The following is a 24855-nucleotide window of genomic DNA, read 5'->3' on the forward strand; positions in this document are numbered from 1 at the left end:
AACATAATACAAAAGAACCAAGCAAACAACAGGCTCTCCTGCTGGGATGTCCTGCATTTCTCCCCATTTCTCTATGTGCCCATAGAACTAACAACTGTTTCTTTATTTGCTGCCAAATTTCTAAAATTTTCATAAACTAGGTCATGATAAAATCTGCTTGCTTTCCTAATACTAAACAGTTCTTTCTTTCTTTCTTTCTTTCTTTCTTCTTTCTTCTTTCTTTCTTTCTTTCTTTCTTTCTTTTCTTCTTCTTTCTTTCTTCAATACAGGATGGTGTTATGATGTTTATAAGCAATGACCCATAGCCTAAAAAATTGCACTTAATTCTCGTCCAACCTCTCATTAATGGATAGGTCAATCAATCCAAGTCACTTGAGGTCACTTAGTGGTGAACTGGATGCCATCCTCCCACGAGCCCATGATGAGGCTGCCTGGGGCTTTTCCCCAGACATACACTTATTTTAATTGTTTGTTTCTGTGTTTAATAAGAAAGAACGATTGATGACTCCAGCAGTTCATAGTATATAAACTTTTTATATTTTCTACCTTAGCTTTAATAATTAAACAGGTCAGGACTCAGAATTAAATCCAGCTTATGTCTGGACCTACTGCTTTGTTGTGTGGCACCAGGTGGGTCACATAACCTCCCTGAGACTCAGTTTACTTCCCTGTGAAATGAGGATGCCACTCTGCCTGTGGGCATGCTCAACCCTGGACAAACAATAGCCACTACAAATGTCAGCAAGAAGCACAGTCCTCTTCGGGGCCTCGTGAGCCATCTCCACCTGCCAGCAGTTTTCTTTTAGAACTCCTCCCAGCATCCAGATTAAGCCCATTCATAGGAAATTCAGATTCAGAAGGGAAAAAAAAAGATTGTTTTGTGTGACAGAAGCAGCCAAGATAGGCAACTACCCAAACATGGATTTACTGCACACAAAGCTGGAAAACTTCTATGTGTCACAGTGTCACACAAGAAAGTTAGCTTGACCCTAGAGAAGGTGAGCTTCAAGCTCTGTGCCGTGAGAAGTTTCGGAGCAGCCAATGCCAGATACAATGCCAACGACAAGCCCTGTATAAAATGGACCATTTTCCTTCAGCCATCAAAAATTACACAAGAAACAGTATCAAAAAATCATTCTTACAAACTCTTTAGGAATGTTCCTGCCACCACACTGCATAGTTTTAATAAAGATGACTGACATACAACAACTAGAAATTACCTTAAGGACAAATGGAAATGGGTCCTTTCAGGGGTAACATAATTAAAGAACAGACAGGCCTAGAACTTACTGTCTTAAACCAGGTCTCTGTCTTAACAAAAATCCAGTTTTAAAAAAATCCTAAGAAAGCCAGGTATGGTGGCTTTAATTTGAACATCATGAATGCAAACTACATAGCAAGCTCAGGGCTACATGAGACTGTCTCAAAAGACAAAACAAATGTGAAGATAATTTGATTTTTAGATGAGCTATGGAAGAGAAGAGGCATCCCACTGTGATTCACAGCAGTCTCACAGGTTGAATGTCACTCAGAGAAGCCCGAAGAAGTTGAGAATTCCCCTCCTGGAATGAGGTGTGAGAACAGCTGGCCCAGCCAGCAGAGACAGTATTGAGCAGTACTGATCATGGAGCCCATAGCCTGGCTAGAGAATGACACCAGAAGGGAGACCACTACTAGACACTTAGATTGAGTGACATAAATTCTAGATTGGACAACAGTAAAGGAGGTAGCTCTAAGGAAACCTGTGCTCATTTCTGAATATAATAAAATATTCTCCAATGGCCAGCCCATAAAAATACAAGTAATATTATACAGCTGAGAAAATTGCAGTTATTTATTTAGGAATAATAAACACAAAAACTAAAACAGTGGCTCTTGACCTGTGGGTTTCAACCTTTTTCAAAGGGGGTAGCCTAGACTAAAAGAACACACAGACAGATACATTATGATTCATACAGTAGCAAAAATTATAGTTATGAAGAAGCAACAAAAATAATTTTATGATTGGGAGTCATCACAACATGAGGAACTGTACTAAAGGGTCACAGCACTGGGAAGGTCCAAGAAACACTGAACTAAAGAAAAGAGGCCATGAATTTGAAAACAGACAGTTAGGGGTACTAAGGGAGGGTTTAGAAGGAGCAAATGGAAGGGGGAAGTGATAAACTATGTTAATCTTAAACAATGAAATATATATACTGAAATACACATACATATGTACATATATTCACACACATATATTATACATGTATAGAATAGCTGTATCTTTCCCAACAGGATATGTGGCGCATGCTGCATCCAGAATGGAGGAAAGCAGACCAATAGCAAAGTGAGCCACTCTCCGGCAACAGTAATAAACTATCTCAAAAAAAAAAAAAAAAAAATCAAAAAGGAACACAGTACTAGGGTTCTAAGTTTATATATTATACTTTTACCCTATTGGAACTCAATAGCTCCTAGCAAAGTAGAATTCAACAATGAAATGTCGTAATTCAAACAGTGAACTGAACAAACTAAACACACAGCTAACACTCCACACAGACGCTGTGCGTCCAAAGGAAGTGGTGCTATTAGGAGGTGTGGTGTTGATGGAGAAGGCAAGGCCTTGTCAAAGGAAACGTCACTGTGGGGGCACGCTCTGAGGTCTCATACATGCAAGTAGCGCACGCTTTTAATCCCAGCAACTGGGGAGGCAGAGCAGGAGGATCTCTGTGAGTTCAAGACCCAGCCTGGTCTACAGAGTGAGTTCCAGGACAGCTCCAAGCTACGAGAAACCCTGTCTCGAAAAACCAAAAGGGAACAACAACAACAACAATAATAATTAAAAAGGGGGGGGGCTCCTTCTCTAGCACTATGTCTACCTGAATGCTGCCTTGGCTTCCACCATGAGGGATAATGGACTAAACTGGAGCAGTAAGTGAGCCACCACATCTAAGTGCTTTCCTGTGGTCACAGTGTCTCTTCACAGCAATAGAAATCTTAACTAAGACAGGTGCCATGTTACAAGCTTGTCTTCCCCACATTCCCAGGTAGCCCAACTGTTACATCTGGCTCTGTGCAGACTCCAAACAAGATTCTTAGAGGTGGAGCATAAGCACAGGCCTGAGCCCTAGGGTGATTCCAGTGTAAAGAAGACAACTGTGACTGATGCCTAGCAGCAACTAAGGGCAATAATAAAATTAAAAGTCAAATAAATGTGGTGGCACTTGATGCTGGAACATGCAACTGCTTACTTTTTTTTTAACTTACTTTTTTTTTTTTTTTAACTTTTTTAATTAGGCACATGTTGCAAATAACCCACAATTATGTGTTCTCTTAAAAATAGTTTCTATCCACTGGGGGAAGGATGGCATGGCATTAGGAAAACACGATTTACCCAAGAGAAGAGTGAACCCCACCAGGTCAGCCAAAGTTGCCAACCCGGAATTAGAAGAGCTACTGTGCTGTGGGAAAATTCTTCTGTACACTGTGAATATTTGTCAATCAAACTGGGTTAGTAAAAAGCTGATTGGCGAATAGCCAGGCAAGCAAGTATAGGCAGGGTGCCCAAGCTAAGGATGCTGCAGTGTGTAAGAGCATAGTCAGAGGAGTCACTGGCAGAGGCAGAGAAAGAAGACGGGCATGCCATACTAAGAAAAGGTACCAAGCCACGTGGCAAAGCACAGATGAGAAATATGGGTTAATTTAAGGCAAGAATTAGCTATTTTAACAAGACTGAGCTATTGGCCAAGCATTTATATTCATATTCAGCCTCGGGGTTGATTATTTGGGAACTGGCAGTGGGGACAGGAAAACTCCAACACTGTTGGAAATGCTTGTCAGTACAAAAGAGTGAAAAAGACAGGTTAAAACCGGTTCCAAAGCACTTGACTGGTGGCTATGTAAGTGGAAAAGTCCAAAGACTGTCTTTCCTATTTGTTGTTCAATTAGGCAGCATGATTAGATAATAACCTCTACTGCCAACCTTCAGGGGGCAGAGGGACTATACAGCTCTTTCTACTAGTGCGGAAAGTTCTATTTCCATCAGTGGCCATCTTCTCTTGAGCTTTTAACTAAATGAGACAGACTAACTTCTCAAGTATTAAATAAGGCCCAAAGACAAGAACAAACACATGAGAGTTTACTGTGCCAACAAACACAGCAGCTTTGTATGTTAAATGTGACAGTTCATCTGCTGATCAGCATCGGAATCACAAAAACATGAGGAAAACATTCAGATAAAACAGAATTATTGACACTGAGTATCCTACATATGTAACTTTACTCAGTAAAGTGTCCTTATACCATGTGGGAGAAATTCTGTTTTCTGTCTCCATGCACTCAGCTGACATGCAAACCACACGGCACTTCACATTCTTCAGGGCACTGCTTTCTTCCATAGGTGAAGTTACGGGGTTTTTTTTCCTTTCTTGTGTACAAATTTTGTGCCTTTAATCAATTGCTACAGTTGGTTTATTCTAAAACCTCATGTTCACAGGGTTCCTGTTTTCCCAATTTACAATGGAAAATGTATATAATAAGTATCATTGTCACAGAGCACAACAAACATATGGACAATGGCATTTGCTTTAGAAGCCACTGTAATTAATGCAATGGATATGAATTATGTACTGCAACAAAGTTCTTACAACTGGAAGAAAGCAAGTATCCAGTACCCTCTTCAAGAAGACTATGTGCAGGAGCTTGCTATTTAGAGCACTGAACCTGTCCTGACTACAGTGCAAACTGCACTTCTGGTGTCTCATTGAAAACCCCCATAACGTAGTGACTACACTTTTGAAATGACATGCTAAGATGATGTTTTCAGAGTAGAGTTTCTCTTCAAAATACAACAGGGAAAGAGTCCTTGAGAACAGGTTTAGTAACAGTCCATGCTGTTTGAAAGTGGGTCCCTTCCCCTCCTGACCACACATGCTCACTGGACCCCATAGCTATAAACAACTATCATGTGTATAGGAAATTTTACTTCTACGACAAACTTGAAGTTCAAGTTAGTGTTGGATTATGAGAAATTTGTTTAGTACACTGTTATTTACAAAAGAAACTAAAGCTTAGAAGGTGTAGCTGCAGGATATCACAATGGTGTTCATAATACAGATCCAGGCAGAGGCAGATTTTGAATGACAGTCCTCATACCAACCTTGAAATTTGGCTAATCTACATGACTCTACCAAAGGCCAAGTTCAATTCTTTTGTGGAGACTAAAACCCTCTAAGGCAAACAAATTTACAGTGAAATACATAAAATTTGTCAACTTACCCCCTCCAGACAACTAATCACCCTGACCTTGAGCTGACATGTGGCCCATCTCCACCACCTCCACTGTTGGCCCTGTGCATGACAGTCCTCTTCACCCCTGGCTTGGTGTCCTGAGGCCGGCCCTGGAGGGACGTCACTCTGGCTGCCTGTGGGGAGTGCGGGGCCTCCTCCATGTCCATAGGCTTGACTTGAGGACTTTGTGTTGGCAGCTGTCGAAGATGTTTCAGTGGTCTCACATGCTGTCCTTGATGCTGCATGTTAGCACCAGGCGGGACAAAGTTACTGCCTTGGGCTGAACATTAGCAATGGTAACATCTTGGTTTTTAACAAGAAGTCTGGTTTTCACATTCTGCCTGCACTGTGTCCCTGGAAAGGCAACAGTGGGTTACCATTCGTGGGTGATGGTGTAGCTGCCAGCTCCTCTTGCTCCGCAGGGTTCTGTGGACCATAGATCTGTTGTGTTGTTGTTGTTGTTGTTGCTGCTGCTGCTGCTGTTGCTGCTGCTGCTTGCTGCCTGTTGTGCAAGTCTTTCCAGTAACTCCTTCTTTCTGGCACCAGCCTGCTGCTGCCTTCGTAACTCCTTCTGTTTCAGGATTTCTTCTCTCAGGCGTTTCTGCTCCTCTATCTTTAAACGATATAGCCTTGTCTCCTCATCTTCATCAGGGAACTGAAATGGAAAACAAGATTCACTTTGCTTTATAGGGCAGGGTGGCCATTTCAAACAAATGAATTTCCCCCAAACCTTTCAATTCAGTATTTGAAAGAAGACGTTCAAAAATCAGCTTAACAAAATATATAACTCCTCTAGGGAGGGGAAAAATTATACAGCTAAACCTAATTTGGAAAGATCTTATCAGAATATTAAAAATGAAATAATGTAAATTTCTACTCATTTACAAGTTCAAAACCAATTAAACTATTCATTTAAGATATCAAAATATATTTCAAATGGGAATGGCAACAGCCATGAGTCCCCGCTGTCACAGGGGTTTTATCTGGCTCTTCCCTGACAAACCAACAAAAGGTGGGGTGTAAATGACCTGAAAGGCCCTGATTAGAACTATTGATTTTTTGTACAGAATTTTCAGCCTGATCTCAAACTCATTTGTCACAGAATAATTGGTTATAATGAACAGCACAAGTCAATCTTTCTGACCTTGAACTCACACACCCTCCTCAGAATCAAAATGCTGCCAATTGCAGTATTGGAATATTAATGGTAAGTGAATGCCCTGAATATCTCAGGCCCAAACTATACTAAATGTCAATACAGAGAATTCCTTTCAAAAGTCCAGTAATATTTTTTTTTACTAAAGAATCCAATGAGAAAGTTATAACTTAAAAATAATTTTTTTAATGCATCACCTCTCCATAGTCTTTACAGAAGAATGAGATTCAACCTATCTGGAATTCACCTAACTACAAATCTTGCCTATCTTGTGTAAATCTCAAGAATGAGAAATGTAGAACAAGCCCAGAGCTGGAGAGCTGAGTAGGTACTCCATGGACTTCTTGGCATGGGCTGACCTGCTTCTTGTCTAAGGACAAAGTCATGGGTACATTTCAAACAAAACTAAAGGTAGGTGAGTGAGAGATTGTTACTCAGCAGGCCTGAGTAAGAAACCTGCAGTCCACCAGCAAATGATGCAGGAGCAGGACCCAGATGCACTATTTCCTAACACAGAGTAATTCGTCAGCATTAGTTTCACAAGGAGTCAAAAAAGGGTTAAAGCAGGTCCAGAGATATAGATAAAAATACTTTAGATTTATTCCTTTCTAAGCCAATACCAACTAAATGAATCAAAGTCATTAAGCTACCCACAGCTAAGCAAAATAAATGTATTTCTCTAGAAGAAAATACATGCCTGGTTCCACTTATGTGTACAAAAAACTAAACTAAAATAAATTAAGGCATTCAACCTATACCACTGCAACCTCTCAATTTTCTATTTTACCTTTATAAATTATCTGCCTGTGGTAACTTTACAAAAGAATTTGTGGTTAAGTCTAAAATGAAATAAAAAAAAATCAAGGCTGATTGTTCCTCTCCTTGTGCTATTTAGCCATTGCTATTACGTAAGAAATGTGTATGTGAACCAGACTGAACATATATACAAGTTCTAAGCTAGCTATATAAACCAAAGGCACTATCAAATTTTTAGCAAAGAACCACTTTTTATTATTTGTGGTGTGCCTAATATATACCTCTTTATTGCCCTCCACCCCTTTTAAAAAGAAGTTTGAGAAGGATCTAAGTTGTCCAGACTGGCCTTGAACTAGTACAGAGTAGCTAAGATTACAAGACTGCAACCCAAGACCTAGCTCACAAAGAATTTTTTACAAACCACTCCATTCTAGTCAGTAGTTTCATAGTTTTCTTTCATACACTGATTATGAAATCAACAATCTTCCTTTTAATGACAGTTTATTAAAAGACATCCAAACATCTGACTTCATAATTTTGCTGTGATACAATTAAAACCATCATAATAATTTATCAGAAGACTTAAATGACGAAAACCTAATTAAAAGATTAAAACAGTATAAGCTGGTTTTTAGAAAGAAAGAAAGAATGAAGTCCTTAAATTCTTACTTAAGGAAATGCTCCATGCTATCATTACACTGAACAATGTAATAATCAGCTAACTGGTTAACTCCTTTGTTACATTCAGCATGGATTTTACTGGTGCTCACATAACTCCCTGCACTTGTCTGTGCTCAGCTCCCAGGTATACCCTATTTTGTTTCGTCCTCATTCAACAGGTAAGAAAGTTGAGGCTTGTGAGAGACTAAGGACTTCAAAATCAAAGACCACATAAAATACTGATCCACAAAAAGTCTACACTTATTTTAAATTACCAAATATAAGTAAGGCCACAGACCCAGCTGGTTTTGTAGTAAAGTTTGCTGGTACAGACCACATCTGTGCCTGTAAGAACTATTTACAAACTGCCTGAGCCACAATGGCTGAGGCGAATGATTATGCTGATCTAGAATATCTATAAAATTTGGGGTCCTTTAAAGAAAATATCTGCTAAACCTGGGTATATATTGATTCTATATAATAAGGTAATAATTATACAAATAGATCAGTGAGAATGTCAGAGTACTCATGCATACACCAAGGAATGAAAATGCAAGCTGCTTAAGGTGCTCTGTCACTGAGCTACATCCCACGGCAGTAAGAGTATTTTTTATGAACGTGTCTTTTAGGTTAAAAGTATCTACTTGTGAGGAATAAGTGGACAGAGTTTCTGGATAATCAAACTAAGCAGAACATATTAACAGTCAGGCTCCCTATTCCATAACAAACATGTCCCAGGAAAGAGGTCCTACCTCTGGTTCTGCTTTTGTTTCTTCCTTAGGTTGAGCCCCAGGGCTAAGCGGCTTGACTTTTGCATCAGATTTTCCCTGGGAGCTCCTAGAAGCCACCACAGCCCTGGAGGGTGGAGATGTGTTGACAGTGGGCTTCACCTGAGCTGCAGGTGTGGATGAAGAGCGATTACCACTCATTTCTAATACGTGTGAAGGTGCTATGGGGAGTTCACGCAGATTACTGTTTCTGGGAGCGGTGGGTTGCATCGGCTGCATGGGCCGTTTGCTTATATTCTGAGATGCTGCATTCTGTCACAAAAAGAAACACAAGTTTATTAGTGAATAAAAACATGAGGGATCGCTGTCATCAGTAACTGCCTTGTCTTGTGAGAGGTAGATCCCTTACTCTGGCAAATACAAATGTTGCTGTGTGCCCTGATGCTTAGGACTTGGTTCCATAAAGATACAGTTTTCATTTGTAAAAGCCAAACCCAGTGATTTTTTTCAGTATATAAACCAACATTTTTTAACAGATGTATGGGCTAAAATAACAACAAAAAACCTGTCAAGGACCCAAATATAATCAATGTTATTCCTACTTCACCTAAGTTTAAAATTGAACAGGAGAACCTAACGCCATGTTTCAATATTATAAAAAGCTTTCCGGAGGAGAAAGGTGCCGCAAAGTTCTATCACAAGGAGAGTCTTGGTTATCTTCCCCTGGACATGCCTGGGTTAGAACCCATAAATCAAGAGATAGAGGTGATTGAGTCAGGGAGGGACTGAGTTGCTGCCATTACCTTAAAGAGGAAACCTAATCTCACATGCCTTTCCTCTACCTAGAAATCCCCTTGATGTTTTCATCTAAGTCATATTAAGATATTGCCAGTGGAGATGCACGCCTTTAATCTCAGCACTTGGGAGGCAGAGCCATGTGGATCTCTGGGAGCTGGAGGCAAGCCTGGTCTACAGAGCTATTTTCAGGACAGGAACCAAAGCTACAGAGAAATCCTGTCTCGAAAAACCAACCAATCAAATAAAAAAAAAGCAAAACAAACACACATGCACACACACACACACACACACACACACACACACACACACACACACACACAAAGAGTCAGGGTTAGGAAAATAGGTTCAAAGCAGTTTGGTGACCTGCTCAAACTATGAGGATAAAAGTACAGAACTACAAAGAAGACTTATAAGCAGGAACAGTAAGCAATATTACGTTTTGTCCTGAAAGAGACAGTAATGTCAGTTACTAATGGACAAGGCAATGGTAGCTACATTTTACTCTCACAGCAACCTAGCACGTTCCAGTTCCTTTCGATGCATGACAAGAGCCACATTTGCTGACAGTATGTCAAATGTACCACCACAAACAAACGCAAGTTAATTTCCCACAACTGAATGTAAGCTCTTATTCAGAACCCCCAGAGGCTGATAACCTATAAAGGCTAAGCTGCTTGCACTGGTGGAATGACTGCCACTCTACAGGACTGTCTAATCACTATAGAAAACCCAAATACAAGAACTAAGTAAATATTAACATAGCCTGTAAGGCTCAAAAGGATAACTTAGTATCTATAGTTTAAAAATTTCCCCAAAGTGCTATTAAAAATTAGTTTAACTTTGGAAAATATATGGCAAATTTATTAATTAAAAAAACAGCTGGAAAATGATCCACCACAGGAATTTTAAGTTGAGCCACATGTAGTACTCACATGCCGTAGGCCCTGACGTGAGGTGCACTGCATCCGACTACTGTTGGGCTGAGGCTGAGCAGTCTGCACATGTGGTCTGAACTGCGGCTGAGACATGGGCATCAGAGGAGGCGGAGGAGCGGAAAGGTGGTGGTGATGCTGGTGCTGCTGTGGCTGATGCTGAGGGGGAGGCTGATGTTGTGGAGGAGGCTGATGTGGAGGCTGGAGGGGGGGCTGGAGAGGTGGCTGGTGCTGGTGATGCTGGGGCTGCTGCTGGGGCTGCTGAGGCTGGGGCTGTGGTTGATGAGGTGGCGGCAACGGAGGATGCAAGGGTCCCTTCCATTCCAAAAGAAAGAAACAACAGCTTACAAGCAGTGCTAGGCAGATTTCATTCCAATGTTTTCCTTATAAATCTCGGCACAAAAAGATGCATGGTGAGAATAGCGTCATAAATGCAGCAATCAGCTGGTGGCACTACCTTTGTATGACTAAAACATATGCACCATCATAAAAGGCAACTTCCTACAGCAAGTTCAGATGGTACACCAAAGACAGTCAGTCCACTAGACTACAAAAACCACAGTGACTAAATTACCTAAAGATAAAAGTACATAGTCAAGGACACACTGCTTTCCTACTTAAAAAAAAAAAAAAAAAAAAAGACACACCCACATGGTCATGGCAAGAGCAGCTTGGTAATGGGATGATATAATTTCTTTAAACTCACCTATATTATAATGTTTCTACAACAGAGGTTCCATTTTTAGATAAAATTCAAAATATTTAATAACCTCTTTGAACACTGAAAATAGTTATCTTCTCATTTCAGCTTTAATTTTTTTTAAATTTCATTTACTTATTGCTCGACTAGCTGTGTGTATATGAGTATATGTGCACCAACACAAACATGTGCTACAATATGCACAAGTTGTCAGAGGACAACTTGCTAAAGTCAGTCCTAATCCTTCTACCGCCTGAGTTCTAGGAGTAAAACTGGGGTGCTCAGATTTGATAACAGGTGCTTTCACCTACTAAGTTATCTCTGCATCCCTAGATATATTATTTAGTAATTGATTTATGTGTACGGATATTTTAGGTGAATGAATATCTATGCACCATGGACACGTCTGGTGCCTACCGCAGCCAGAGGAAGACTTTGGATCATGTGGGACTGGAATTATAGATGGTTGTGAGTCACCATGTGGGTGCTGGGGACTGAATCCCATCCTCTAGAAAAGCAGCAATGGCTCTTTATGACTTAAAGATCTCTCCAGCCCCTTGGTACACATTCTTATATATTTTCTATGTATCTAAACAGTTGAGTCAAGTGTACTATTACCCTAACTCTCTCTCCACCTTTTCGGGTAGACAACATCTCCCAAATGCTGGGATTAAGGAATGCCACCGCACCTTACTCAATCTCTATGCATCTTGTAGTAAGGTTAAAAAAAAAAAAAAAAAAAAAAAAAAAACGAAGAAAAAAAAAAAAAAAAAAAAAAAAAAAAATACCAGGCAGGAAAAATGTCACAAACACGTGTACTGGCCAGGAAATACCTACCAGCAGAGGGCGCACAAGCCTGTCATATACAGAGTGAGATGCTGTAGTGTTCTTCCCCACCAAGGCCTTTCCCTTCCTAGCAGGAAGGTGTGGTGGGAAAATACTACCCCAGATGAGCAAACACAGCATCAGGGCATACTGTAACGTTAGGTTCATAGTCTAATGGTAAAGTCACCCTTTAAAATTCCAAGGATGACAAAGCTCAGCTCCAAGAAAATGAGAACCACTTTTTTTATATTCCTTAGTATTTAAGAAATACTGTCATGAAAGCTGGCTGTAACAAACAGTATTCTTAAGACTAGTACTCATACCCTTTACATAATGTTAAGTTGGCAGAAACAATTAAAACCTGAAACTTTCTTTTCATGAAGCACAAAGGATCAGCACCACACAGATAGTTTCCCTCAAGGCTGGTTCATGTGCATACCTGGAGATTAGGTTGTGCATGTGTAGGCAGGAATGGCTGTCCTGGGCTGGGTAGGAACGGCTGTCTAGGAGGAATGAAAGGCCTGGCAGTTGCTGACCCTGGCTGGCTAAAGTGCAGGATCCCCACTGGGCCTGGGGGCTGCAGGGCTGGTCTTACAGGCCTCTCTCTAGGGAAAACTGGCTGCTGTCCTTGCTGATTAAATGCTGGTCCAGGCTGAGTGAATGGTAAGGGACTCTGAGTGGGGACAGGATGGCTGCTGTTCAGGAGCGTGGGTGGGGGAGGCGGTGGAGGACTCCGCTGTTCCAAGAAGAGATGGCTGGGGAACCTTGGTTCACCTGAAACTGAACGCAACACAACGTTATCTTCAGTCAGAAAGACCACACTTGAGAAAGACAATCATTTTCAGGAACTACCTCACCATTCCTAAATGTTAGGAGCATATTTTATAAAGAATTCTAGATGTTAGCTGTCTTGGAATGGTTTTATGGGTCATTTTCTATAAACATTTCCTTCGTTGTATTTCAGATTCAATTACAATCAAATTTTAGCCACTGAAAAGATTGGCAGAATCATTATGACACATTTCCTAGTGGAAGATAAATTCTGTTTTAGCAGTAACTGCACAGGTCCACCATTCAATGCAGCTTCTGTCACTCTATCTTGGGTGGATCATACCCCTTCAAGTACCTCCCAAGAAGAAAGGGTCTCGTTCCTGAGGTGGTGGTGGGGCTCTCCACTGGTCCTGGAGAGGAAGTCGTGGTGGTTGATTAAAACTGTTGGGAACAGGTCCAGGTGTGTGTTGTGGAAATTCTGGAGGGCCCTAAAGAACAATGAAACAAGAAAAAAAAATCATGTAGTTTTCAGAATATACACATAATCCTAAGCTTAACAATATCATAACTCATTTCTTATGGTCAGCCTACTTTTTTCTGTTGTCTCTCTATGCATGAACATAAATGAATATAAATACCTATATGCAATTCTAAATGAATTTACATAAAAAGTGATTTTTGGCATAATAAAACAGTCAAAACTCAAAATACAATATCAAAAAATTAATTCAGGATTTTTAACATTACTAGAAAGCTGTTGTGGAATATTACCTCAATTGTGTAAAGATGTGTTACATTGCTTCACCTTGCCTGCCTAAGGCAACTGATTGGTCTAATAAAAAGTTGAATCGCCAGTAGCTAGGAAGTAAAGAGATAGGTAGGGCTGGCAGGCACAGAGAATATGTAAGAGGAGAAATCTAGGTAAAAGGGCAGGTAGTGATATGAGACCAGGGAGAAAGAGAGGGCCACACGTGGGGTCAGAAGCCAGGCAGCAGCCAGCCAGGAACAAGCAGCAGGAAAGTAGGAGAGTAGGAAAGAAAGGTAAAAAGCCTGAGGCAAAACAAAGATGAAGAGAAACAGGTGAAGTTAGAAGAGTTAGTAGGACAAACAAAATAAGGCTGAGCATTTCATAATATAAGATCTCTGTGTCCTGATTTGGGAGCTGGTGTGCTCACTGAGATAGTTAAACTACAATGCCAGTACCTAAGGAAATGCTACTCAAAATAGAAAAGGCCACCAAGTGTTCACCTCTTAAAAATGGAGCTTCTAGGGCTAGAGAGATGGTTCAGCAATTAATGATGCTTGTGGTTTTCACAGAGGACCTGAGTTTGGTTCCCACCACCAATGAAGGCAACTCATAACTGTACTTATTAACTCCAGCAAATTCAATGCCCTCTTCTGACCCATGCCCATTCCAAGACAGAGATATATAATTAAAAATAAATTTTGAAAATGGAATTCTCTTTGTCATAAACTCAAAACTCTAATGCTTTTTAAAAATTATTTTATTAAACTTATTTTGGCTATTCTCCCTAAATGTGACCCCATTTTATAACATCAGAATACTTTTTCTGTTGCCTTTAAAAGTTTGTCCTGGGGACAGCAAAATGACACAGTAAGTGAAAAATGTTTCACATAAGACCTGATGAGATGAGTCTGATTCCCAGAACCTACATCGCGGAAGAAAAAACTGACTCCTGCCAACTGTCCTCTGATCTCCACACGTGCACCCATACATACAAGCACACAGAAAAAATAAACCAAAATAAAAGTCTACTTTGGAGGTGGGGAGATATCTCAATGATACTTGTATAAGCATCAAGACCTGAGTTCTGATCCTATGCACCCAAATAAACACAGGATGTGGCAGCACAGACCTCAAAGGCCAGCATTGGGGAAAGGAAAACAGTATTCCTAGAGCTTACTAGCCAGCCAGTCTAGCTAAAATAGCTCCAGATTTAGTGGTAAACTATCGAAAGTAAGGTGGAAAACTGAATGAGGAAGACATCTAGCAACAATCTCTGGCCTCTACATGTGTAACCATACACAAGACACATACACACCCACACACCCACACAAACACACCAGACACAGTGAAAGAGACAGAAGAGAGAAGAGGAGGGAGAGAGAGAGGGAGAGAGAGAAAGAGAGAGAGAGAGAGAGAGAGAGAGAGAGAGAGAGAGAGAGAGAGAGAGAGAGAGAGGAGAGCGCGAGCGAGCGAGCAAGCGAGGACCTCGGAGCACAGTAAAAATACTGACGCCAGGCAATGGTGGTGCACACCTTTAATCCCAGCACTAATGAGGCAGAGGCAGGCGGATCGAGGCCAGCATAGTCTACAGAGCGAGTTCCAAGACAGCAAGAGCTACACAGAGAAACCCTACCTTAAAAAAAAAAAAAAAAAACTGCCAAAGAAATGTTCCCATTTACCACAAAACTGTAAGCCAGTTAGCTAAAATGGCAATAAAATGCAAATGCATTTGAAATGCAAAGATTACATTTTTCTAAAAAAAAAAACCCAAAACATTATGATTTCTTGAAAAAGACAGAAATCCCAAAGCTTACATTCTTTTTAGCTGTTACTTGCTACTTCAAGTGAGACTGAGGCAACCCTCGCCATAATGAAGTCTAAAGAGCACTGCTTCTTGCTACCAAAAACCACATCAAGTAAGATACCTCACCCTCAAAGCACAGCCAACAATGAGAAACTTGAGAATACGTAGCATATCTGTCCATCCTCAGAAAGACTTTCTCTTTAACTGAACAAGCACAAAATGGTGCTGGCTAGAGATATCACTACTCTGATGCTTTGAGAGGATTCTTTAACATCTTCACTTTGATAACATGCAGAAAAGCTTTTTCTATCAAAACAGGTTAGCAAGTTTATACTTAATACATCTACAAGAGGAGTTTTAATGGGCATGCCTATTCTGCTATGAAGTCATGAAACACATCATGTGCATTGTACCTCATATTCTTTAGGTGTAAAAGCACACTGTGAACACTCCAGCTTCAGTTTCACAGATCAGCATATTCTGGCAAATACAACTTCAGCATCCTTAGTAGGAAAAACGGGTAACTCTCTAAGTCACCCACACTCAAAGTTTCACAGTACAGATTTCAATTTTGGCTTAAAGGTTCTCAATGGGCAAAATCCAGGGTATGCATCCCCAAAACTAGAGAGCTCTGAAATCTGAAATACTCTGGTCCTAACCATTTCAGATAGACTCAACACCTATAAGTATATCCAAATACGTTTCAAAACTTCCTGAATGATAAATTAGCAATCATGCTTTATGCAGCATCTGCTGATAAGGGGGAGAGAAGGAAGAAGTAATGAATGGGAACCAATTTACATAACTCTGGTATGTGAAGAGATCTAACTTATCATGTGGCTTCTAATAAAGGGTTTCTATTGTTGTGACAAAAACACCATGACCAAAATAAACTTGGGGGAGGAATGGCCTTATTTCATCTCTACCTGCTTTCCTATGCCATCCAGGATATCAGCCCAGGGTAGCACCACCCCACAATAAGCTGGGCCCCCCACATCAATCATCAATCAGAAAATGCCCTGAAGGCTTATCCACAGGCATGGTAGGAACATTTTTCTCAGGGCTCGCTCTTCCAAAATGACTCTAGCTTGTGCCAAGCTGACATAAAACTCGCCAGCACACCAAGCAAATCAGCAATTCTGATCTTTTCCAATTAGACAAATGTCCTCAAAAGATGTGTAGAATTGCCACCTGAGGAGCAGTCTGAAATGGAAAATCAGAAACAGTAGGGCCACTTGGATACACTGTTGGTTGTCTTTGGTTATACAGTTAGTCTTGAGGTCAGGGGAGTTGAGAGAATGGGTCTGAATGAAAGATCATACTCTCTACCTTACAGTGATTCTCACAGAATTTTAATAACTACCATGAGAATCCAACAAGAACCAGTCAGAATTTAGGCTTCAAAATCATCTATTTCATACTCATTTGCAGAGGACCAGAGATGCTCTTGTCAAAGACAGTACCATCACCACTGCCAGGACAAGCTCCAAAACTACTACGAAAAAACAAAACAAAACCAACTTCTACACTGCATCTAATTCTCTGGAAACGTTCATGTTTTTGTTTTAGACAAAAATTCAAAATCCCCCTGGGAACAACTTCTCTGGTAGAAATGGAACTCTCTGCCATCCTTCCTCATTCCAGACAGGCCCTGACTAACTCTAACTCTACTCTTTGAAATTTGTTTCAGAGACCCACCTTGGTGCAGACCATGGATGACCCACATTCCCGCTTCCCACCTACTGATGGGAAGGCTCATTACAGCAGATTAGAATCACCAAGAGTGTATTTAATTTTAAATGGTCCATAATGACTGGGCAGTCTTTCTCCTATTCCTAGTCAGCTCCTTTTCCCCCTGCCCGGGTCACTTTCCAACTGATCATCTTTTGGTTCTGATCTGCAACACAGCTGCTCCCAAGTCTGCAGCAGTCTGGGCAGCCTCACTGCATCCAAATATCGTCTACAGTCATTAGTAACAATTGTGCTAATTTTTAGCAGCAGCCAATTTAAGATAATCTAAGTTTTCATTTTATTACTGCATTTAGTCATATTTTTCATAAAAACAAACAGTATACTAAACTACAACAAGCACTGAAAGCATAAATTTTTAGCTATGTTAACAAGCTACAAAAAGCAGATGCAGGAAGAATTGAAAAGAGAATTTATCACGTAACACCTACACAACACTAGTACTGATAGCTGGAAATCAGCAACACTCAGTGTGCAAACTTTTATCAACTCACAGCTGTCACCAATTCTGATGAAGAGTGCAACAAGCCCAATTTTTTTACCATTCATCATCACATGCTGCAGCTGCAGCCAGTGCACTGCTGCTCTCCCTACCCGACTCAACCCTACCTATCTCCTTCCAGAACCAGAGTGACTGACTGCATTACAGAGTGCACCTATCTCCTTCCAGAACCAGAGTGACTTGTTGCAGGGTGCACTTGGCTTTCTAGACATACTTCCTACATTACCGGGAAATGCAAGACATAAGACCCTCTGCAGTTGCCCTTTCTGTTCAGATCTCAGGGAGAAGCAAGCTCCAGTTTCCCTTTATTCTGATTTCCTCATACAGACTTTACATCTGAGAGTAATTAAGCCCAGCATTCCTGTCTGTTTCTGTTACTGGACACACAGAACTAGAAAGTTCTGTGTTGCTTCCCATGTGAAATCTGCAGTCACACGTGCACTGAGTATGGGCACAGGGCTTTTTATAACTTTTTGTTTTCCCTCTCTCCAAACAGTTTTGAGTCATCCATGGAGAGGTTTTCTTATAGGTAAGGCCAATGTACCTGGAAGAGCAGACTGGCTCCCACATTGCCAGAGTGAAGGGATGATGAGTTCTACTGTTACAGAGAGATCAGAGCACTGCTCTCTTCTTAACCCATATCTTTGTCCCAACTAGTGGTCAGTCAGGACACCAAGGAGACCAGCACACAGTTTCCAACAAAAACTTCAAGCTATGGCAAACTAGATACTGCTTCTCAGTGGTCATGCATGTGTGTGAAGGTGTATGTGGTGACTGGAGTTCAACTGCAGCTCTCACTCCCCTAGTCAGGTAGTATACACCCATTTTCTGAGACAGGTCTCTGGCCAAGTAGGCCAGGCTGGTTGCTCAGCAAATCCTAAGGATCCTCCTGTCTGCTACATCAGAGTTGTGATTACAAACAAACCACCACATCCAGCCTTGCTACGTGTGCTTGGTACTGAATTCAGATCTTCATCCTTGCATGGCAAGAACTTTCCCAACTGAGCTATGCCCCTGTCCCCAGGTATCTCTAAGTGCTATCCAGACTCCACAGAAGAATATTTTAAATCTTTAGAACTTCTAAAGACACCTTTTATATTAACTGAAACTATACTGGAATTTCAAATTTTGCCTCCCTGGAATGTTAATACTGTTTTCTTTTCTTTTCTAAGTACCCATATGCTGCTTGGATGAATATTCACAAGCATTAGAATGTGTGGAGTATGCAGCAAAGCCTTCAGATTCTCACACGATAGTTCTCTGGTTCAGCAAAACATAAATGCTTTTTAAGATTCATAGTAAAGCAAAGTATTCTGGCTTCAAGATGAACCTATAAGGGCCCAGTTGAAAACAGAGGCTCACAATCACAATAACTGTAGCACATGCCCCAATGAATAGAGTAGAAGAACCCAGTGCTAACTGACAGTCACCTCAACCCCGCCTTCTCCCCAGTCACTTCCCAGCTGCCACCCAGAGCAGGTGACCACAGGTTTAAAGACAAAAGAAAATTAAGAATAGCACACTAAGATTTTTTGAGCTAAGCACAGAATCTGTCTCCTCAATTCTTAAGAGACATCTTTTCTGTGAAGAGTCAAAGTTATTTGAACAGTCTGGTGTCCCAAGACTCCTGCCAGCCTCCCTTGCTCTGCTACAGATTGAACTGAGACTTAAACACCTCTAAGACACACAAAGTCCTGCCCTAATCATTTACCATACACACATTAACAAGTATGTTTCAGAAGATAACAGGAAAGAGGAGTCTGCTCCATGGCAGATTTATTCATCCATTACAGTATTTATGTAAGTAATTTCCTGAATTTGTCCAAGTGCTAGACAACAATTTTGTCTGTGGATAGCAGTTAACAGAAAAAATAAAAGAAAATCCTGTTGCTAATAAAATACCAGTGCACACCAGTGCCATCTGCTTTATACAAATCCGAGTCTCACTACTCTAAAGTTCCCCAAGTGTATCTGTCATCTTTTGCAAACCAGCAAGGTTCAGACATGCAGCCTTTCCTGAAGGCCATGTGGTCAGAGAACATATACAATGAATAAAATCTCTAACCCAGAAAGCTAAACTTCCCATAAATTATTCTTGTTCTTTTTCCAGATGCCTGCAAATGTAGAGGTCTCACTATGATCAGAGGCAGAGTCAATATACAAACCAAGAGGTAAGCACACCTGGTAGTTCCACCTGTGAAGTCAGCCCACTCAAATGTGTACTCCTGCAAAGGACACTTTGAAGTCATCTAGGTATCAAAAACCGCATCTGCAGATGTCTCAAACACCACCCAGGCTCGCTGCTTTTCTGAAGCTGGCCTAACATGCTGATTACAGCTGGGAGTCAAGATCCTGAATTAAGTAACAGGCTGGGGCTCAGGACTCTTAGCTGGAACCACACAACTCAGCCTTGTTTCATATCCTTTTTGTCCTGCTTTCCTGTGCCCGGACAGGCTGTGTTTCTATTACCCTCAGATTCAGCCCCCATGGCCATCACTCCAATCCAGGATCCCAGAAGACCACAGCAACAATGCTATCTATTTCCTTAGGTGCTTCAGCTAGCATGCAGCATCAACCCAGCCTTAGTTTGGAAAGTAGGCACACATATTCAGGTAGCAATTGAGCAGAAAAGTAATGAGAGTCCCCAAAACATCATTTGAACTGTCATTAACCCAAACTTTCACTTTCTTACCCCTTAAAATTACCAATTGAATTCTGCTGTATTGCTCACACCCTGGCCAACACACATCAGGTACAATATTGCATCTAGCATACAGACAATCCAGAGAATCGGGTGCAAGAAGCCACTACTCCTTAATAGTATGGGAAGACTACCATAGATGAATGGCAGCTCAGAACAAAACCCCACACATGAGATTCTTTCTATCTACCTCAGCTCAATGCTTAAGCCACAGAAGACACAATTCTGAGTTCTGACTCACCATGTCATTCCTGTGGTGACTCCTACCACTGCAGGGTATAAAGGTTAACAGATTACTAGTTCTCGCCACCAAATGCAGAATTCTTTTACAACTGTGCTGTCATGGAACTTTGAGTGTTAAAGCGCTTCTACCATTGGAAAGAAAAGACTAGTCTAATCCATTCAAACTACTGTTTTGCTTTTCTTTATATCCCTTTAAAAATCCAAGATAAGAGATTATCATCCTCTCATAATTCCTATACAGATTGTGCTTTCATTTTTTGCATCTCTTGTTAATTACATGACATTATCTATATTAATCCTATTCAGAAAGAACTGATAACTTCAGTTACAAAAAGAAAAGATAGAAACTTTGCATAAATTGCTTAGCAAAAACTTAATCGTATAAAGGCAAGAATAAAATGGCTTCAACTACTATTATGCCACTTATCAGCTTCCCTAAAAGGGTCAGTTGGTATGTTTTAATAAGACTAATTAAATACTTTAACAATGTCACTGAAATTTCGTGACTCTTTCAACAAATTTCAACCTTCCTGTATAACATGTTTTCATTTATTAATCTCACTTAAAATGCAAAGAACTGTATAAGAAACCAATTGACACTTAAGAATACCTCTTGGTTAATTCTGATTAAATGGGTTAAAAGCAAAGAATAAAGACCACCAGTGACCCCTGACATAATTAAAATTACAACCTTCTATCACAATGTGTTAATCCTCTTATCTGAGCATTTTCCATAGCTTTTTTTTTTTTTCAAGATGCGACTTGTTTAAATATACTGATTTTCCTAGAAGGTATTTTTATATTTATAGATACAAGTTGAACATTCCAAAGAAAGAAGTGTAAATTTTATGTTCAGGAACACTGAGTGAATTTATGCAAGGTACTTTTGGTTCAAGTAGTAAACTAGAACAGTGACTGTTAGCTTAAAACCTCTGTCTAAAATACTACTTTTGAAGAAAACAAAAACAAAAAACCTGCATTCTGTCACAAAATAAGGCAATGCACTAGTCCTGCACTTGCCCTTGTCACAGCCACGCCAACCGGCAGGTCCCTCTAGCAAATCCTCTATGAGCATACCAAGGACTGTTACAGTCTTGCAGAACTGGTTCAGGTTCTTGGGTTTCAAGCTCTCTTTCTTAAAAGCAAAGTTTATTACAGTACATGTTGGGAGCTAGTGTGACAGGTGAGTGGCTAAGGGTCACTTTTGCTGTCAAGCCTCACGGCCTGAGTTTGAGTCCCTGAATTCACATGGTAGAAAGAGAGAACTGAGCCTCATAAGCTGTCCCCCGAACTCCACACATGTGCAAGCACATACATACCATAATAAAATCAATGCAAATTATAATAATATTTGAAAGTACATATTGATATATAAAGACGTCAGTATAAAAATGAAAAGAAGAGTGCTGGGTATTGACTACCCTTGGTTCAAATACTATATCTGCACTGCTATGTAAGCTTAAGCAATTAATTCTTCCAATATTCAGCCTCCTAGTCTGTAAAACAGAGAAAATAGTAACAACTCTGTTTCCTAAGTTTGCTGGACATAAGCTATGAGAAAAATCTAAAATGTAGTAATCTACCAGTAACATTTTAGCTCATGTTTCATCTTTAACAATAATGCTGTAGGCCGGGCGGCGGTGGCGCACGCCTTTAATCCCAGCACTCGGGAGGCAGAGGCAGGCGGATCTCTGTGAGTTCGAGACCAGCCTGGTCTACAAGAGCTAGTTCCAGGACAGGCTCCAAAGCTACAGAGAAACCCTGTCTCGAAAAACCAAAAAAAAAAAAAAAAAAAAAAAAAACAAAAACAAAAAAAAAACAAAACAAAAAAACAATAATGCTGTTAAGACTTTTTTTTTTTTTTTTTAAGAAAAAAAGAAGCAATTAAAAAGTAAAGACATAGCCATATGATGGTGGCATACACCCTTAAACCCAGGACTTGGGAGTAATGCCAGTCTGGTCTACAGAGCAAGGACAGCCTGTACTGAGGACACTGTTCCAGGACAGCCAGGATCACCCCCCCCAAAAGTCTCAAAAACGACAACAAACAAATAACAAAAAACCAACCCCAAAGTCATGGTCCAGCTACATGGAGGAAAAATGTATAGCCCGTAAATTCCCATCTGTGAACACATTTCCCTGACAAGCTAAAGATAAGCACATGCTTCCAGCAACACGATAGTGAATAAAATAACTCCAGTACTGGAGTACTACATAGCAATGAGTTCCCAGCTGGTGCAACAAAACCAGTGAATCTCAGGTGCCTTGTGCCCCAGGAAAGGAGCCAGACTCCAAACAGACACATTTAAGGGCTGGCAGAGACAACACAGACCCTGTTTGATGGCACTATACTTTTCTATCATAATAAAGAGCTCACAGACTATTATAACAAAAACACTATTTTAAGTAGGAGAAAAAATTCTAATCATTGGGAAGAAATGCATTTCAATGTGTCTTAGGACATCTTTCCAAGTTTATCTTTAAAATGTATCAAGGATTGGCAGAATGGTTCAGGGGAAAAAATGTTGCATAAGCCTGTCAATCTGAGTTTCATCCCCAGAACCCATATGGTAGGAGAAAATCAACTCTTACTACTTGTCTTCTGACCTCTGCACACACATTGTGGCACTTGTGCCCTACCCCTCACAGTGATGATAACATTTCTTTTTAAAAATGTACCTGAACTTATTTAGGAGTGTCTTAAAAACCCCTAGGGAAATAAATGCTAAGGACTGGGAAGATGGGTCAGTTGGAAAGTACCTGCTAGGCAAGTCTGAGGACCTGAGTTTGGTTCTGGGTACCCAGGAAAAGTCAGGTATGGTGGCATACATGTAATCCTAGTGCTGGGGAAGTAAATACAGGAATGGATCCAATGGCTCATTGGACAGCCATCCTAGCATAAAAAACCCACAAACCCCAGATCCCAGTGATTAATCCTGCTTCGAAATAAAGCGATCCTGAAGAATAATCGCTAATAACCTAGGTATGTGCATGTGTACTTTCTCAAACATAATAAAACAAAATAATTGGAGAGCACACTATGATTAAAGATAAAACATGAAGAGATTTTCTCAGTGTAGGAGGCAATTCCATGGTTTTAACTTTCTATCACTGTCCAACATGCATGGCTGCATACTGAACTGCAACACTGATGGTTGCATGACTAAATTGCAACATTGGTGGGCTACATTACTATATATATATATTTGGTTTTTTGAGACAGGGTTTCCCTGTAGTTTCTAGGGCCAGTCCTGGAACTAGCTCTTGTAGACCAGGCTGGCCTCGAACTCAGAGATCCGCCTGCCTCTGCCTCCCGGGTGCTGGGATTAAAGGCGTGCGCCACCACCGCCCGGCTACATTACTATATTTTTGATGGAAAAATTATACTCAGGAGTTAGGTCTAGGGATAGGAAAGTGGCTCACTGGGTAAAGGCTTTTGCTGCCAAGCCTGAATACCTGAGAACCGTCATGGTAGAAGGAGAGTACCAACTCTAAAAAGCTGTCCTCTGAACTATGTAAGAATGCCAAGGCATGCATAGGCGTACACATAAAAGCATGCTTGTGCGCACACACATGCACCCCAAATGTAAAAAAGATACAAGTCCACTTGCATGGCACTGCACAATTCAGGATGATGTGCTGTTGCCAATTTAATACTTTTACCCAAAGCAGACAGTGTATTTTATAATGTTTTTACAGAATATTGCAAGGATTCGGATCACTGCACACACACACCACACACACACACACACACACACACACAATCAGTACGAAACAATTTCAATGGCTATTTCCTAGCCTTTGGGTTATTAGTGTGGCCTTTAACCCAGTCCTACCTCCAGTCCTGTGTATAAGGCATGCCAACATTGCAGAGTCAAGCTAATGGGTTACTGAATCTGATAAACCATCTCTTCCTTTAATGGCTGTTTCCACTGTGTTTAGCTGCTCTTGTTACTGCTGCAGATGGGCATTCATTGATATGATTAAATTTGATGGTATGATAATGTATGGTAATCATGATTAATCAGAAACCCAGAAGCAAGTGGAGGATGCTGGGTATTATGTCACCTGCATTTTAAACTGTGTTCTCTGTTTGCAAGCCTGACAATATCTGACAGCTGGAAGGATCTCCTACCACATTCTCCTGCTACTACTCAAAGATCTGATAAGAGGAAATGTCCATCATCCCTTCCCTATCTTAAGTGGTAATAATTATAAGGCAATGCAGCCATGTTGTAAAAACTGTAAGCATTCAAAAGCAAGACTTTCCTTCCTGGAGAGCATAGTCTTGATTCTCATCAGTGAGGCTATAATCAGAAAAGAAATGGGATTTGCTGCAGCAGTCTCTCAGACATGATTTGCATGAAATAGCACTCAAGACCCAGCCAGCAAGCCCCGATCATCAGCACCTGATACCACGAACCACAGTATGCCCAGAGCCCTGCTGCATATCAGCCTCATTTGCCAGGTCAGGCCAAGAAATACAGTCACTACTAAAGACTAATTCCAAC

At 40.7% G+C, this 24855-nt stretch overlaps 1 protein-coding gene across 1 annotated transcript in view; it reads right to left on the reverse strand.

Moving 5' to 3' along the window:
• The window catches only part of Rbm33 (RNA binding motif protein 33), a 102700-nt gene that overhangs the window by 23909 nt on the left and 53936 nt on the right, over nt 1-24855 (reverse strand). Inside the window, 8 exon segments of the mRNA XM_038318277.1 lie at nt 5287-5545; nt 5548-5631; nt 5634-5722; nt 5775-5926; nt 8596-8883; nt 10302-10616; nt 12266-12606; nt 12953-13085. Coding sequence (XP_038174205.1) covers nt 5287-5545; nt 5548-5631; nt 5634-5722; nt 5775-5926; nt 8596-8883; nt 10302-10616; nt 12266-12606; nt 12953-13085 — 1661 coding nt within the window.

The sequence above is a fragment of the Arvicola amphibius genome, chromosome 2, assembly GCF_903992535.2.
Source record: "Arvicola amphibius chromosome 2, mArvAmp1.2, whole genome shotgun sequence".
In the NCBI taxonomy this organism is placed as follows: domain Eukaryota; kingdom Metazoa; phylum Chordata; class Mammalia; order Rodentia; family Cricetidae; genus Arvicola; species Arvicola amphibius.